The following is a 15,955-nucleotide window of genomic DNA, read 5'->3' as shown; positions in this document are numbered from 1 at the left end:
CCGCTACAGCCTCATGGCTACAAAATGAGAGAGAGAAAGAAAGAGAGAGAGAAAGAGAGAGAGAGAGAGGGGGGAGAGAGTTGGGGAACGAGGAGGAGAGGGAGGAAGATGGGGGAGACAAAGAGAGAACCCACAGCGTATCACGAGTGAAGTCTACTGTTGATATTCATACTTCCGCTACCCTGCCAATGTGCCCATCGTTGCGTTTTCGCAACACCGCTGTCTTTCCGATGTGCCCTTCGTTGCGTTCCCGCAACGCGACCGTAGTCATATTTGAAAATAGTCACAAACCCTTTTTGTAGCATTATTTCTTAACAAAATGCATATCTACGCTATTGTAGGGACTCTGCAGAATGCGTTTACACAATTTTCATTACGATGTTATTAAGCACTTAGCCTACTTATCTTGGTTTTCGTGACGTCATCACTCACAAAACCTTCGACTTCCCTCTGGGAGCTCTAGGCAGTAACTTACCGGCCGCACAGACTTGTAACTGCGTAGTATCATGCGCACAACCATGCTACACACGCTGAAACTTGTCTCATCGGTTAGTCTCTTTTACACACTTCTCAAGCTTCGATCACGTCGACGCTTGCTTGCGTTGCGAAAACGCAACGAAGGGCGTAAATGGGTTAATTCCAAGCTAATTCATGCCTAATATACACCATTTTGCTTGTACCTGAATATAAATAAATCTCATGCGTGATTCAACTATCTCGAAAAATACAGAACAAGCTGTCATCGTTCGTAGTGTTAGACACAATCGAACTTGACTGATTGCATGGGGTTCCATTGAAAATTCGTCTGTGTCGGAATACGACAGTCACAGCATCTGACAGGCTCCGGCTAGAGGTCCGTCTGCCGCGCCTTTCAGAGGCTGGTTCGTGACCGGTTGCCACCATCCGGTCTTTGTGACGACACTCGACAGAGATCTGGTACTCGTCGTGAGCTTTCTGCGCCTGTGTGCTGCGAATTCCCGGCTGGCTGAGAGACATCAGTCAGCTGCTGTTCACTCTTGGTTTGGGTTTGCTGAGCGTAATTAGGCCTTCCTGCGTGAGGCGGAGTTTTGAACTCCATTCAACCGCCTGGTATAACCGGCCCTCGCCAGGCACAAAACTGTCGCCAAACCTGCAGTCGTCGCGTCGTGGCGTGCTCGGATGTCGTTATAGGCTCGTGCCGCTATGCCGTTCATTTGAACAGCGCTCGGCCCCGAGCCGGAGTGCGTGTCAGGGGCGACGAGTTGGTCGCTACTGGTGACACCGCTGCCAGCAGTTTGAACAGATGGCGGTTCAGACGGTAGCCAAGCTAACTTGGAGGGTCAGGGACGAGCTGGTGCCCAGGCCACGCCAAAGTGAACGGAAAGAGTCACGAGGCACCTTTGTGGCATCGAAAGACAATATCTTGATGGGTTATCAGGATAGCGCTACAGCACACCAATAACGGGCTACTGACAGAAATATGACAGAATGATGACCGAGCTCTGCCGGACACTAACGGAGCTAACTATGTACGAACTCAGAGATAACAACCGAGCTATAACGGAATGCTGACATAGCCCTGACGGAACCCTGATGCACACCTGACCGGACACTGCATCATGGTATGCCAATGGAACGGCGGCAAACCCGCACAGTTGACAGACAGAGCCGGCGGCCGTGTGCCGTTTACTCAGCAGCCTATAGTGGCATGTAACGACATTGACTGGCCCTGTATGTACGGTCAACTTCTGGCCTGTAGCCTGAGCCTCGCCACCGGCGCATGTCGGGTCGATTGGTTGACACAGCACCAGCCACTATTGGTGGCTGATGCCTGCATGACCTTCTGGCTTCTGGGCCTCTCTGCAGTGAGTGGTTGATTGGATAGTCACCGCACTCATGAAAAAAACGTTTTGCTGCGTGGCCACTCGATGTTTAGGAAATATTAGTTTTCGGTTGGAGGCGTATTTGTCAAAACTGTGCTGTTTTTTTTTCTGGATTTTGTGACTTTAGGGTGAATAAGTACGCCTGGCCAGTGGCTTCATTCTTGCACTGTATCGATCATCTCATGATGAAGCGAATCTCCTGCGTGACTGGGGTCCCTCCTCACTTCGGAATAAATAATTGAGCGCCGATCGACCCTGTGTCTGTCTGCAGTATGAGCCGCTCGGAGGGCCTGTAAAAACCGCTCCAACAAAATGAAGTACAGTTTATAGACTGCACGTTTTCGAGTTTAAACTGCTGACCAGCGTTATTTTTTTTTAATTACATAGTTATTAGGCGATGCAACATTCAGAACAATGACTGGTATATGCTCATAGGACTTCTTAGAGGTGGAAATTATGACCCTAGCAACGCTCAATTCCGGTGAAAAAGACTTATCCCATTTTTTTTAAACAGAGGGTTTTGCATTTTTCACTGTTTTATAATATAGAAATATGTAATACCACTTTCACTAACTTAGCCAATAACAATAGTAGCCCCACACATTCGCTGGATAGTGCCGCTGTTAATGCATGCCCAGCCCCAGCAGCATTTCATTTTCTGGTGAATAAAGGTGTGTGTGTTGTGAATGAGTGTAATACACATTTCCCGCTACGACTAATAACTTATAATGCCTGCTGTAACCGTATCGTCCTGTCTTGAATAAGTGTTTCTCATATGCATCGCTTCATGCTGTCATAATAGTTCAATGTGCTCGTAGACAGTCACTTTTTAGCCATCATATCTATTGTACTCTTATGTTTGTGCTATACTCTGTAACAGTAGAGTTCAAAGCCATGTGTGTTTTATCTTGTTTTAATTTTATTTCTTCGCATTCATGTACTCATGTTCCTCATGTAACATACCTTCATGTCACAATGGTTTTTGTCTCCCAATGGTTCACCACTACCCAACCTACCGGTTTCTGCATCTCTCTGTAATAGGTCGATTTCACTCGACTGAGCCTAGACCAAAGTCCCATCGCCTGTCGACTGAGCCTAGACCAGACTTCCATCGCCTGTCGTAGCCAGATGTCCACCCGGGATCTATGCCTTCTGTCATTGATTTTTCTTCCAATACATATCCGGCCAAACAACGTCTTCCCATGCCACCTTGCATGGACTCATGGCCTGTCGTTTCCTAAGTACCTCGTTAGATTGCAGTTTATCCCGTCTTCAGATAATAACATTCTGCTGCCTATTGTTCATGGCATGCTCTTATAATTATGTTTTATAAGAAGATTTCTTCAAATGAACGACTCTAGGGGCTTCAAGACTGCTTCATTCCTGCTATTCTTAATTCACCTTCGAAATTTATCAATAAATAAAAATACATCAATATAGATCATATAAAGCAGCGTTACAACACAAACGTGCTGGTATGTCAAATTGTGCGATAACTTTTGCTATTGTCCCAGTAGATTACTGCGAAATTGAGAGATATCTACCGATCAATATTGATCTTACGATGCTTTCAGAAACTTTTGTGTAATAACTTTATAATGCGTTGCTTGTTATATTACCTCAATATTTTCCCTACATCCAATACTTTGCTCCAATCCATAAGCCTAAAAGCCTCAGAAACTGATCTTTTTTGCGCACGACCGATGGCTTTACTGTATCGTAGTTCATAGACTTTGTTCCTGTTCAATGTATTTTGAGCTGCATGCTTTATGTTGCATTCGGCTTCTGGTTCGAATGCTGCATTGCAAACTACTTATTATTGCTTTCAATAAGAAAAGTACTGCAGCGAATCATGCATTTTAATAACGGATCATCAAAATATTTGTTGAAGGCTCTAGGTAAGAGAAGCAAGAATTAGACCGAGTAAAAAGTGCTACAGGGAACTGCTGTGGACCAATATCGTCTCATTGAAAAAGTTATTTGTTAAGAAAATAAGTTCATGCTTCATTTTTTTAGTTTTCGAGTAGGCTATAGCCGTGAGTTTTATCACAAAGAAGAGACAAAAATGCCCACGTCAGGGATTACATTTTCCTCTGGCAAATCATCGTCGTCGTCTTTTCATATAACATGTTAACCCTATTAGTGGCAGGCTCCTGGCTACCCCCTATTAGTGGCAGGGGGGGGGGCTGTTTACGACCCCCCCTTGATATCTCGAGATCTAACGGGCCGATTTTCAAAATTCAAACGGCATTCGATTTCGCTCAACGTGATCTACATTTCTAAAAAATAAAAATTAAAAAATGTCAATAGGGGGGGGGGGTAGAGGGGGGTAAAAACGGGCAAATTGCAGATACATTTTAGACTGTTTATCACGGCCAGGTTTCTGAACCAATCTTAACGCAACTTTTGCCGATCGATAGAGAATGAACCAGGAATTCACATGGATCCTAAAAATATGCATTTTCAAAAATCATAGGCGGATACAGATCATTGAGATTGGGGGTACACAAAAAGTATAGTAAATAAGGTTTTTGTTGGTACTGTTTCTAAAAAGGGTGGTAATGGTCTTGTTATGTTATAATTTTCTTATGAGAGAACGACTAAAATTGTATTGGTCATGCATAGGCGGTGTCAGGGCACCTATGTTGGGAGGTAAAACATAACCCCCCTTTTTGGACGCCTGGATCCGCCTATTATAGCAAAAACGTGTCAAAAGAGGATGCACAATAACTGTATATGTTATCACATGATACCTTTTATTCACTGTTCGTAAAACTGGTGCAGCATCGTGATCTTCGCCCAAATGACTCGCTTCACGAATAGGACCCCCCAATTCCCAGTGCTCTGGAGCCGCCCCTGGTAAAGTTATGAACTTGAAATTTTCAGGGAATGTGCCCAATTTAGTTTTAGGAAAAGTCAGAAAATTTCAGCATCGTAGCTTCAGCGGTTTCGGAGTTATTCCCGAAAAACCTGAGGGGTGGATAAAAACACCCCCCCCCCCTGCCACTAATAGGGTTAAAGGAAATAGTTCACTTTTTAACATGGGTTTTGAACTGGAATAGCAGTTCCGTAGCTTGGGCTGAGACGAGCATAAATCAGGAGCTTTTACAGCCCAACGATCACCCTATGGCAAAGATATTCTATTTCTCGTCCCGATTGCGTTGAGGATGTGTGCCTTGCATAAATTTCCATCCAGTATGAAAAGAGCATGGGTCCCGAAAATTCTTCAGAAACTAAAGAAATTATCTACGAGAACTCTAGAGAAATTCTCGTACTGATCAATTAGGACATTCAGGGGAACATTATCAGATCGAGCAGATCGCCCAAATGCCGGTGGCTGCGATAATTTCTCTGTTTCTGAAGAATTTTCGGGACCCATGCTCTTTTCATACTGGATCGCGTGTGCCTTACAGAAACTGAAAAGTTCTTCCTATATCAAAATATAGAAAAAAAATCTTTTGTTATAAAAAGGTTTTATTTTCTTTGCTGATTATTTTGAACATAAAAAATAATAAATCGTTGCAAAAAAAATAATTTCGTGAAAGTGAACTATTTCCTTTAAGTAGTTTACAGGATACTATTTATAACACTTATGTAATTAGAGTGGACACATATGTAAGAAGATCTGGACCCATTGGATATTAACATCCTTCGTAAAATGTATTTTTTGGGGGGCTTCACAGTTCACATTAGTCCTTAGTTACTTTCAATGTTATAGTAAACTATTATTATTTTTACTTTGAAAATATTCTTTATTCTTACCGCATTGGCAGAAACTGTTTTATGGAAAAATCTTTTTATTAGCAATGGGACCAGCTTTTCACTTTTTTATATTGGCCCCATTCTCCAAAGGTCCTTCTTGCGTCCCATTGAAATTATCGACCTTAGTACATATATCTTATTTTTTAAGGCCACAATTAATCGGAGTTCTCTGGTAAGTCTTGGTCCTGCTTTCCTTAACCCTAGAACGCCTAGGGGGGGGGGTTGTATCAACCCCCCCTGAGGTTTTTTCGAAGTGCACGCTAAACGGCTTGTCGTAGCGGGCTGAAATTTTCAATACCCTCTGGGGCAACCTTTGCGCATCTTTTGCCGAAAAAATTGATCGGGTCATGTCAGGTCACGGAGGTATGACGTCATAAGAGGTACAGCCTCCGGCCGGATTTTCACAAACTGAGTGCCAACGCCCGAGGTTTCCTGCCGGTGGTACGGACATCGGTCGATGGATCGTGATGAAACTTCCCATGCATGTTGGGGCAAGTATTGGCTATCATATGGTATAAGAAATTTCACCGGGTCAGGTCAGGTCACGGAGCTATGACGTCACAAGAGGAACAGCGTCCGGTACTATTTTTGAAAAGCGCCCGAACCACTATTTTGCTAATTCTTGTCACCTCAATGGGAATATGCAGCAATATCAGCTTCTATAGGGAGCAAATGGACCTCCCAAATCCAAAAATACAATCAGATTTCAAAAATTTAAATTTTGATTTTTCGAATTTCTGCCGCCGACTGTGACCTTGCCGACTTCCGGCGCTCCCAACGCGCCATTTTTAGAGCTAGGGAAACGAAATACATACCAAACGATAGAGAATTGATCAAGGAACACGATAGTGAAGGTTTCAAGTCGATATCTCCCACCGTTTTGCCGCAATCGCCGCCGAAAGTTGAAAAAAGTCTATTTTTCCGAAAATTTGACCTTTGACCGGTCAAAAGTAGGTCAAATGTTGACCTAGGACCAAAAAATATACCACCAATCGCGAGATCTCGTTGAGAGCAATCCGTTGGTTTTTTCCGCTAAGCTCTACGACCTTCCGTTTCGAAACGCCAGGGGGGGGTCGTAACAACCCCCCCCCCCCCCATGGTCGTTCGTGTTATGAGAAATGGCCTGGTCGTGCGAGGGTTAACCTGGCAATGCTCCTTCCTCAATAGATTAAAATTCGAATTTAAACAAAATATCCTTTCTTGCTCGAATTAGGACGTTCCTGATTTTTTCCCTCTGGCTTATCTATACCGCTCCTCTGCAGATCCTCTTATTTCGCTCCTCACCACTCTTTCCTCCCAGGAGTCCTGCCCAGTCCTTTCGCAGCTCGCCATCGGCTGTAACTGCTGCCGCTCCACAGTGATCGCCTCTATCTACGATGGTATCCAGGGAGACATAAGCTACGCGGCGGCCCCGAGCCGACCGTCGCGCCCGGCGGCGGCCGCCCCCGCCCCCGCCCCCGCCCCGGCCGCCGGTCAGGAGGAGGAGTGTAACTCGACGGAGGTGTCGGTGCCGATGACGACCAGCCAGCGGCACGTCATCGGCTTCATCACCGAGTGGATCACCACCTACCGATACGTGTCAGGTATGACAGACAGATAGCAGAGATGAGTTTTGGAAGTAGGGGAAGGGCAGAGTGGTTCGGGACTGGGAATTTCGTCACTTTTTATCATCATCCCAGTCTGGAAACACAAATTTAGTGTCCCGGTCCGATATTTAGTGGGGGTATCGGTGGATATTTAGTGTCCGAGCAGACAAGATCCTCAGTTTTGTCATTTCGCACAATTCAGATGGCTCTCCTCAGTCCTGAAGCTGTGACTCGATAGAAAATTCAGTTGATTAGACGTCCCTACTGCATTGACGCGACACATAAGAGTAGACGAAGCAGACGTGTAGTGCGGTACTGCATAACTGCAGGCGTTCGATACTAGTGCCATCTATCAGGTGAGAGTTGTTGATCTGGTCCACAGGTGGCAGCAGTAGCTAGCGCCTGAATACATGCTGCACCGCACGACATCTACAGCTCGGCGACAGTTAGATGCTTGCTAGTTGTTATTGGTGGGCCAAATTACTTTACTAAGTGACCTATCCGTGCTTCTATCCTCAGGATACTGAAATCCTTCTCCTCCAAGCCGCAACCCCCCTCCGGGCTGGACAGGCAACTTTATCTCATGCGGGCTGCTCCCTTGGAGCGGCACCGCTGCTCCCGAGGGAGCGCACCCCGTAGCCGGGTGCAGTGAGTGCCTTGGGGCTGGGTGGCCTGTCCTCTGGACGGGCTCAGCCCCGGCGACTCACTAGGGTGCCTGCCCAGACCAATGTCTCCCCCTAATTCCTATCATCCTTCCGGCTCTGCAATGGTCTTGTCGACCGAAAGGGCCTAACCCAACAAAACAAACAAACAAACAAACAAACTTTACTAAGCGGATGCAGCATAAGACACAGGGGGGGGGGGGTGGCGGAGGGGGAGGGGGTTTCAGGGGCCCGTGTACCTACTTAGTACCTACGCCCCCGCTGTGGGGGGCCCATCCTGCCCTGGCTGTGTTTCTATGTTATATAGGAGCTAATCGCCCGGGCCTCACAGCGATCTCTCTCTTCCCATTCGCGTTATCAGAAAGGACCTGGGGGTTTCAGGGGCCCGTGTACCTACTTAGTACCTACGCCCCCGCTGTGGGGGGCCCATCCTGCCCTGGCTGTGTTTCTATGTTATATAGGAGCTAATCGCCCGGGCCTCACAGCGATCTCTCTCTTCCCATTCGCGTTATCAGAAAGGACCTGGGGGTTTCAGGGGCCCGTGTACCTACTTAGTACCTACGCCCCCGCTGTGGGGGGCCCATCCTGCCCTGGCTGTGTTTCTATGTTATATAGGAGCTAATCGCCCGGGCCTCACAGCGATCTCTCTTCCCATTCGCGTTATCAGAAAGGACCTGGCCTACTCTGGCTGATTGATTTTTACGATGCGCCGATAGCCGATAGCCTAACGAACATTTCTTTTCAATGTTATGTTTCCATACCCAGACAGTTTATGTTGGCAAGCAGTCATTTCAACTTACCCTTACTTGAGTGAAGTTGGGACAAAATGTTACGATAAGCATGCCATGGTGTGATGAATACAAGTGGTGTGATACAACGTAAAATATGGTAAGCATGCGCTCTGCAGTCGTCAATAGGTTTAGCATATCAAAATATGGTGCCGATAACTTCAGCTATCGATAGTAGGTATAACGAGCAATCGATGCCGGCAACGAGCATCAACAGTGCGACTAGAGGTATTGATATTGTCAGCAGTTATTGATGTCGGCCCATCAGGTCCTGACGCTATCTGCGGTCATTGTCCGTCTATTCAGCGGGCCGGCGCGGCCTTCGGGGGCCGATTCTCGGTCGGAGAGGTCGATCCAGCATCGATCCTCCTTCGGCACCGTCGTCATCGACCTCAGGCCACTCCGCGCGCTCCTACCTGGCGGCCGCTGTCTGCGACTGTCTCCTCAGCGGGACAGCTCTGTCTGGGACCGTCTGCCCACCTGGGACTGTCTAAGGTCACTGTCTGCGGCTATCTGCCTACCTGACATTTTGCCTACTATCTGCCGTCTGAGACTGCATTGTATCTGTTTATGATATGGTTCGTCCTATCTGCCGACCACTTTCTGCATCCTTTTCATCCAGCCGGAACTAAAAAAGGGTTTTCAGTCTTCGCTTTGAGAGTCCGGAGTTATTGTATTCCAGGAGAACCAAAGTAACCCACCCAGAAACGCTGAATGGCAGCTGTGCATTGTGCGCCGTGGATGCATGCGTGCAGGCCACACATACCTACTGCATGTCCCTTCAACACGGCACTATTTAGCCCAGGGTATGAGGACTTTGGATAATGGATATAGGGGGAGCGAGCTGCAGTACATGACAGTCATTAGCGGTTCGCGGAAACTGACGCCCTCGTCGTGCAGTCCATGCCAGAGGTGGTCTACCGAGTTCAAACTGCCGTCAGCTGCTTGGCTTCCAAGCCGTATAGCTGCTCGGCTGCTGAACATTCCATCTCCTTGGTATTCTAGCATGACCGACTGTTTAGCAATGCAGCTGGGTCAATGTCATGTGTCCAGCAGCTGGGCGGGTCCGCTGGGCCCTGTCGTGTCCAGCAGCTGGAATGGTCCGCTGGGTCCTATGGTGTCCAGCAGCTGGGCGGGTCCGCTGGGTCCTGTCGTGTCCAGCAGCTGGGCGGGTCCGCTGGGCCCTGTCGTGTCCAGCAGCTGGGCTGGTCTGCTGGGTCCTGTCGTGTCCAGCAGCTGGGCTGGTCCGCTGAGTCCTGTCGTGTGCAGCAGCTGAGCTATTCGGACCAGCTGCGGCCCTGACCGTGTCGCACCATGTCGCGCTCCGCAGACGGTGTCAAACGGGCGGCCATTAGCGGTGGTCGAACTGGCGCCTTTGTGTGCGTCTCTGTCCGGCCCCGCTCGCCGCCATTCAGCGCCGCACACAGCGCCCGACGCCCGCCGGTCAGCTGTTGCACGTGACGTCATCGGCGGCGATAATGGCGGCCCGCGGCGTTCGCGGCGCGCCGGAAATGTCCATTGATCAGTAATGGTGGTCCACTCTGAATGTAGCCGTGGCAGGACCGCCTGGCGTGTCCAAACAGCTCATGATGGCGCCGAACTAAAAACGTAGAACGTCACCGGTGTGAAAAGCATTGCGTGATGTACTTTATGTGAAGTAGGACAGAAGAATAGGTACTTGTGTTTTGGTTAGACGCGACGAACAATTTTTTCGATATATATCGATGCTAAACTTACCTATATCGACCGTTTCGGTATTTCATTCATTTTTACGCGTTCTGCGTCAATGAATCCTTTCTGTTGCCGTATAGATAGGCTGGGGGGATCCAGAGCGTCGTAAGTCGTAAGCCTTGTTATTGTTGATATCATTTTGGTCTCGTCTCCTAACGCTTCCAAATTGGCGTAACCAATAATGGAACACCATACGTATGTAAATAACTGGGATTCCTCATTTGCGGACTGCGGTATATCCTCATCATGCGGTATGTTCTCATTAGTATCATCTAAACTAAATGTATTTTCAAATAAGTTTATTCTAAGCCTACGATTTTATCTATTTTCGTGGGGCCGCTCCGGTGGTACAGCTCACTTTGCCGATTGATAACCCACAGGGGAGAGTCGTTTTGGTGCACCATTTTTCCATTGACCTGTCCCGGTGGATTTACTTTATGGGTGGAGCATAATTGACGTCGGCCCACAAGCCGTCGTTGTGCCACCAGCGGCCGTCCCATGGCCACGCCTTATGGCGCACTGCACGCATATACCGGACGGCCAGACGTCGGTCCCACATGCGTCACACGGCTCCGAACAGATTGGATAGAAATTAGGGCGTGTCGCGGCGTGTGCCGGCTATGTGCCGGGGCTGGGTCGGCGGCTTTACACCAGCGGCGCTATCGACTGACCGGCTCGGCCGCCAGCCGTGTTGCGTGTCTGTGCGTCGCTTTGACCGCCGGGAATCGAGTGGGCCACTTTGCGGCTCGCCTGTGGACGCCCAGCTGCTGGTGTTGCTTCACATCGCTGTCGGTTTACTCGTAACGGAAGGCCCGGGGGTGCTGCCTGGTTTGAAATGTCGTGTCCCCACGAGGCACAGGAAGGCATTAACCTTAGTTCGGGTGCTGACAACCAGGGTATACCTGCACTCAAGACAGGGTTAACAGTGTTGCCCTTTCACCAGGCCGATAGCTCGTTATGTCACGAAACAGCTGTAGTAACAATTTGTATAGTGGTGAAACGTGTACCGAATTCATTGAAATTTGCCTAGCCAAGCTGCACCATTTTGTGTGACAATATTTGTAGGAAGGGATTACGTAATGTAATCAATTCAATCGCTGCTCCTTTTTGTGACATCAAATTGTACCATGTAAGTGAAGGACAATGCTAGAATTCCTTGAACAGTGCTTAGTTATGCATTCTCTCTTCAATCGGTCTTTTTACGCTTATTCTCTCTTCAATTGGTCTTTTATCGCAACATTAAGATATCTCGCTATTTGATGAGATGACCTTGACCGCACCACTCCAATAACACATTTCGGGTCTTCGACTCGATAGCACCAGGACACTATGCCATCAACATAGCATGTCATCAGAACACGATAGCACCAGGACACGTTTGGACAAAGACAAGTTTCCAACTGACACGCCTGACACCAGGACACGTCAAGACAATGATACAAGGACTCAACTGACACGCCTGACATCAGGACACAATGCCACACCTGACACCGGGACACAATGACGCACCGACACCGGGACACAATGGCGCACCTGACCCAGGTGTGCCGGGCCGGCCGCTGCCGTGTCCCCCGGTCCGGCCGGCCCAGGACGGTGTGCAAACACCCTCTGACCGGCCCAGCCCGGTCGTTCGATATCGGCTGCCGGTCCGGGCCGGACCCGACTGCTCGTCACATAATGGAGCGTCCACCGGCCGCGCTGACCGACCCGAAACGCGTCACCGACCGTGACCGTAGTCAGAAGGACGCCCCAGTGAAGCCCGGCCGGCGACACGGCCGGCTGAATGGAGGCATTCAGGCCGGTGTGCCACTCAAGTAGCAGGCGCAGGCCATGCATTGAATGTATGAGATTAGACACGAGCGTCGGGGCGGCTCTAAGGAATTATGAATACAGAAGTTGATAGCCTGGCTAGGCGTGATAATCACTATCGTTTCGGAAGTCAAAATCGTCATCATATCTTGCCCGAATGTCGTATTGAGTTGAGTATTATGTAACTTCCCGGTATTAACGTTAACGTGTTTCAGTACTCTGCGAACAAGGACGCAAATGTGGCAAGGGCGTCATAACAACCATCAAATAAGCGCGATACTATAACCCTACCATATCTTGAGCCATTTTATATTTTGATGAGACAGCCACATGCATATTGCATATGTACCTACTGATAAGCATCAATAACCCAAAACATTGCTGATAGGGACAGAGGCGTACAGTTCATGTAAAAAGACCTTGGTATGTGTGGCATCAGGTTTTTGTATGGGCCAGGACAACCGGTTGCTGCAAATTGCGTGTCGTTGGCCAGCCGTGGGCAGACCCTTCTGATTGAGCGGCCTCTCCTAGAACCATACGGAAATCGAGCTGTGCATAATCGAGTGGATGCCGATGCCGCTCGTTTCCGACGATCGCGCACCGGTCACCGATCAGTCGCCAGACTCATGTCCCCAGGTCACCGATCGGCCGCCAGACTCATGTCCCCAGGCGGGGTCGACGGTATGCGAGGAGGCCATCTTGTCGACCCTTGTTTCCTCGTGAGGGTCTGATGATTGCGTTCTCTGTAAGTGAATATCTTTCAATTATAGTCATTCAATTCAATTATAGTACCGAGTATCTTGACTTCTGTGACAATTATACTTATTAAAAACACCTTCTCCAGCTAAGACATTATAAAACATCATTTTCTTGACTTCATCAGATATCGTATATTCAGCCTTCTACATATTCATTTCTATTTTTGCGCGTCCAGTGATACCATGTCGAAGGAACTCAGGATGTCTTCAGCCGTGTTTATTTCTTCATCTCTATATAGCTACTCTATACCGGGTGGCTCAGAAAAAACGTTCCGAACTTTAGAGGCCTGTATATCAAATACGAGTACAAATAGCGAGCCAAAATTTTCATCAAGTTTGCGTCATTTCTTTGCGCATTGGTGTGCCAAATTATAACACTATACCATCATTTTCAAGCTGGCAATCTTGAGTTGAATTAAGCAAGACCTTTTTGCTTTTTTTGCCGATGTGAAACGATAGTGATGATTGGGTTAGACGTCCCATGTTATAAAAAAGAATAAAAAATAGAGCACGTGAATGAAACCAACACGTATGTTCTTATTTTAAATATTTTTGTCTCACTTATGTGCCAAATATTCAAATACTGAGCCAAAATGGTGCTCATGGATGTCATTCGTTTCAACACCATATCATGTTTCGAGCAGGAGTGGCACGATGCATGGATTACTGCTGATTACCCTTTCAGTAGATCAAACAGTAAATCGACCGGATAAGGAAAACAAACTAAAGCAGACTGGTTCCTGTGCCAGAAGACCACAGAATAGCTTATGAAAAACAACATTGCCAGCAGATGCCAAAACAATATGGTTGAAAAGCTACCTTTTCCCAGGAATGTCAGCCAGGAAAGAATTTGAGCCACAAGATGGTTAGAAAACTGGAAACTTCTTCCGATGCCGCTGGCACAGAGCCATCGTGGTTGCCTGAGGGAATGTGTCATCCTGAGACCCGAACCATCAATGAGACTATAGCTGCCAGTAGAAGTCATGGCTCTAGGCCGCGGTGCCGCGGGGTGAAAGTGACCCGTTCACTCACATTTTTTAGTAAACATCGGAGCAAAAAAGTAATTTTTACATGGCATGCTTGAAACACGAACCGTTTTAAAAGTTATTTACCGAACACCATGAAAATCACACCATTTACTGAAAATGCGTGCCGCATTGACTATTCGAAGTTTCAATGTTGTATCTTTATCACTTTCTGAGAAATATTGATTTAAAGTTGGGAACGTTTTTTTCTGGGCCACCCGGTATAGCTATTGCCTCAGTGCCTAAGAAATCCAGCGTATCCAGTCCAGCCGGAAGTTTATCGCGTTCAGGTAGAGGTGACCGAGCTCTGTCGTCAATGTGTTTTCAGCAGCGAACACTGGTGGTCGATCGCCTATTGATCACACGCAGTCGTCCGTTCGTGCGTTTGTGTGTGGGTGTGGGTGTGGGTGCAGGGTGGCTGGCTGGTTGATTTGTGGTGCCGTGACGGAAAATAAGCAAAAGTGGATAACTTTTCCAGCTTCCGTGCGTGACCTGCAGGCAAGCCCAAGTTCGGTAGCTAAAATGCACAAAAACAAATTCAAAAATATGAAGTAATTATCTTCATTCCAGTACAGATGCAGCTCCAACAAAATTATTACATCCGTCATAACGTCTCCAATATCATGGATTACCAATCATACATGCCTATATCATTGCAACGAGGCTGTAAGTTTTGAAGAAGAGGAAACGATTGGATATGTTTTTCTTGCCAGAGCTAAGCAGCTTGCCCTAAGCCGCGTTTCTTGTGACACGAGGTTTGCGTTTTGGACGGTGTGTACCGGGTGGCGTGCCACGGGAAGTGCGCGTGGCCTCAGTCGCCACACTGGAGGTCGCACGGGTCCGTGACACGGTGGTCACGGCGGCCTACCACGTCACGTCACCTTCTGGCCCTCAGAAGGTCACTCTCTGTGACGTCAGAGATGCTGGTCCGCTCGACACCACGGTTTATTAACGTCCATGAACAAATATGGCACAGAATGGGGCATCAAATTGCAAGTCGCTGTATCAGTCTCTGCAGGTTTATAGCGTGACCTGGTAAAGCGCTGCGATCGTTACAAGATTTCATTGATTCATGCCATTATAGCTGGCTGAAAACGAGCGCTGCAAAATCTATGACTTCTTGCCGTAAAGTCTGCATCGTGGATAGGGGAACTGCACGACCACTGTCTTGCTTTCGGAGTGCATGCCGATGATAATAACATTCACATCCGAGTGTAATTCTTGTTTGCCTCTAGCCTTTTCTCACACGCAAAACGAAAAACTAGTCGAGACAAGAGAGGTGACAATGGGTAAAAGGTCCAAGAGCTATAATGACAGGATTTGTGTCATTTATAATGGGAAAAAGGAGGGTCTGAGTGGGACTGGTGGGACTCTAGTTCGATCAGATGCTACGGGGTAATATTTGCCGAACGGAAATGTCGCCGGTGCTGTAACTAATTCAGTACTAACAGGTGAGGCCCGCATCGTGACGTTTGTGTACCGGGCACGGCTGTCGAGGTAGTGTACGGAGCTGTATGTCGAGGGTAACACCGCCTGTTACATGCAGTATGGTACATTTGGGAGCGTCAGTACACAGTCGTGACCACCTGTCGTCCGTGGGTTATGCTAGGTTATTTCCCACATAGGTACGACTATATGCCGTGCCTCGTGGCAAATCCTCGTCTCAAGTGAAGGCTGTGCTGTGTTGCAGTATACAACTACCATAGGTGGGTATCGTTAATCAAAAAGTTAGTTTCGTTAATCGTTAATCCGTTAACTAAAAAGTTAGTTCCGTTAAACGATAATCCGTTAATTCACAACAAAAGTAACATAAGTTACTTTTGTCCGTTAATCGTTAGCATTTTACACGGTAATAAACAATATGAAAATGCTTGTGCATTTTTCTGAGGACAACTCGACCAACCTACGCTAACGGCTAGGCGCCACTCACTTGTCGTAGCGCGTTGCTGCTCTCGAAGACCTGCCAACAGTT

General features: G+C 47.7%; 1 protein-coding gene across 8 annotated transcripts in view; it reads left to right on the top strand.

Annotated features, from left to right (window-relative positions):
* The window catches only part of LOC122391904 (protein eva-1 homolog C-like), a 74,619-nt gene that overhangs the window by 55,643 nt on the left and 3,021 nt on the right, over positions 1-15,955 (top strand). For 4 of the 8 annotated variants that reach the window (XM_043386234.1, XM_043386232.1, XM_043386231.1 and 1 more), the window contains exon 7: positions 6,983-7,207. The exons of the other annotated variants lie outside the window; for them this stretch is intronic. In XM_043386234.1, the coding sequence (XP_043242169.1) occupies positions 6,983-7,207 (225 nt within the window). The remainder of the gene's footprint in view (positions 1-6,982; positions 7,208-15,955) is intronic. 8 annotated transcript variants of the gene reach the window in all.

The sequence above is a fragment of the Amphibalanus amphitrite genome, unplaced genomic scaffold, assembly GCF_019059575.1.
Source record: "Amphibalanus amphitrite isolate SeventyFive unplaced genomic scaffold, NRLGWU_Aamphi_draft 000461F_arrow, whole genome shotgun sequence".
In the NCBI taxonomy this organism is placed as follows: domain Eukaryota; kingdom Metazoa; phylum Arthropoda; class Thecostraca; order Balanomorpha; family Balanidae; genus Amphibalanus; species Amphibalanus amphitrite.
The sequence above is the reverse complement of the archived record's forward strand: the minus strand, read 5'-3'. Positions and strand labels throughout refer to the sequence as shown.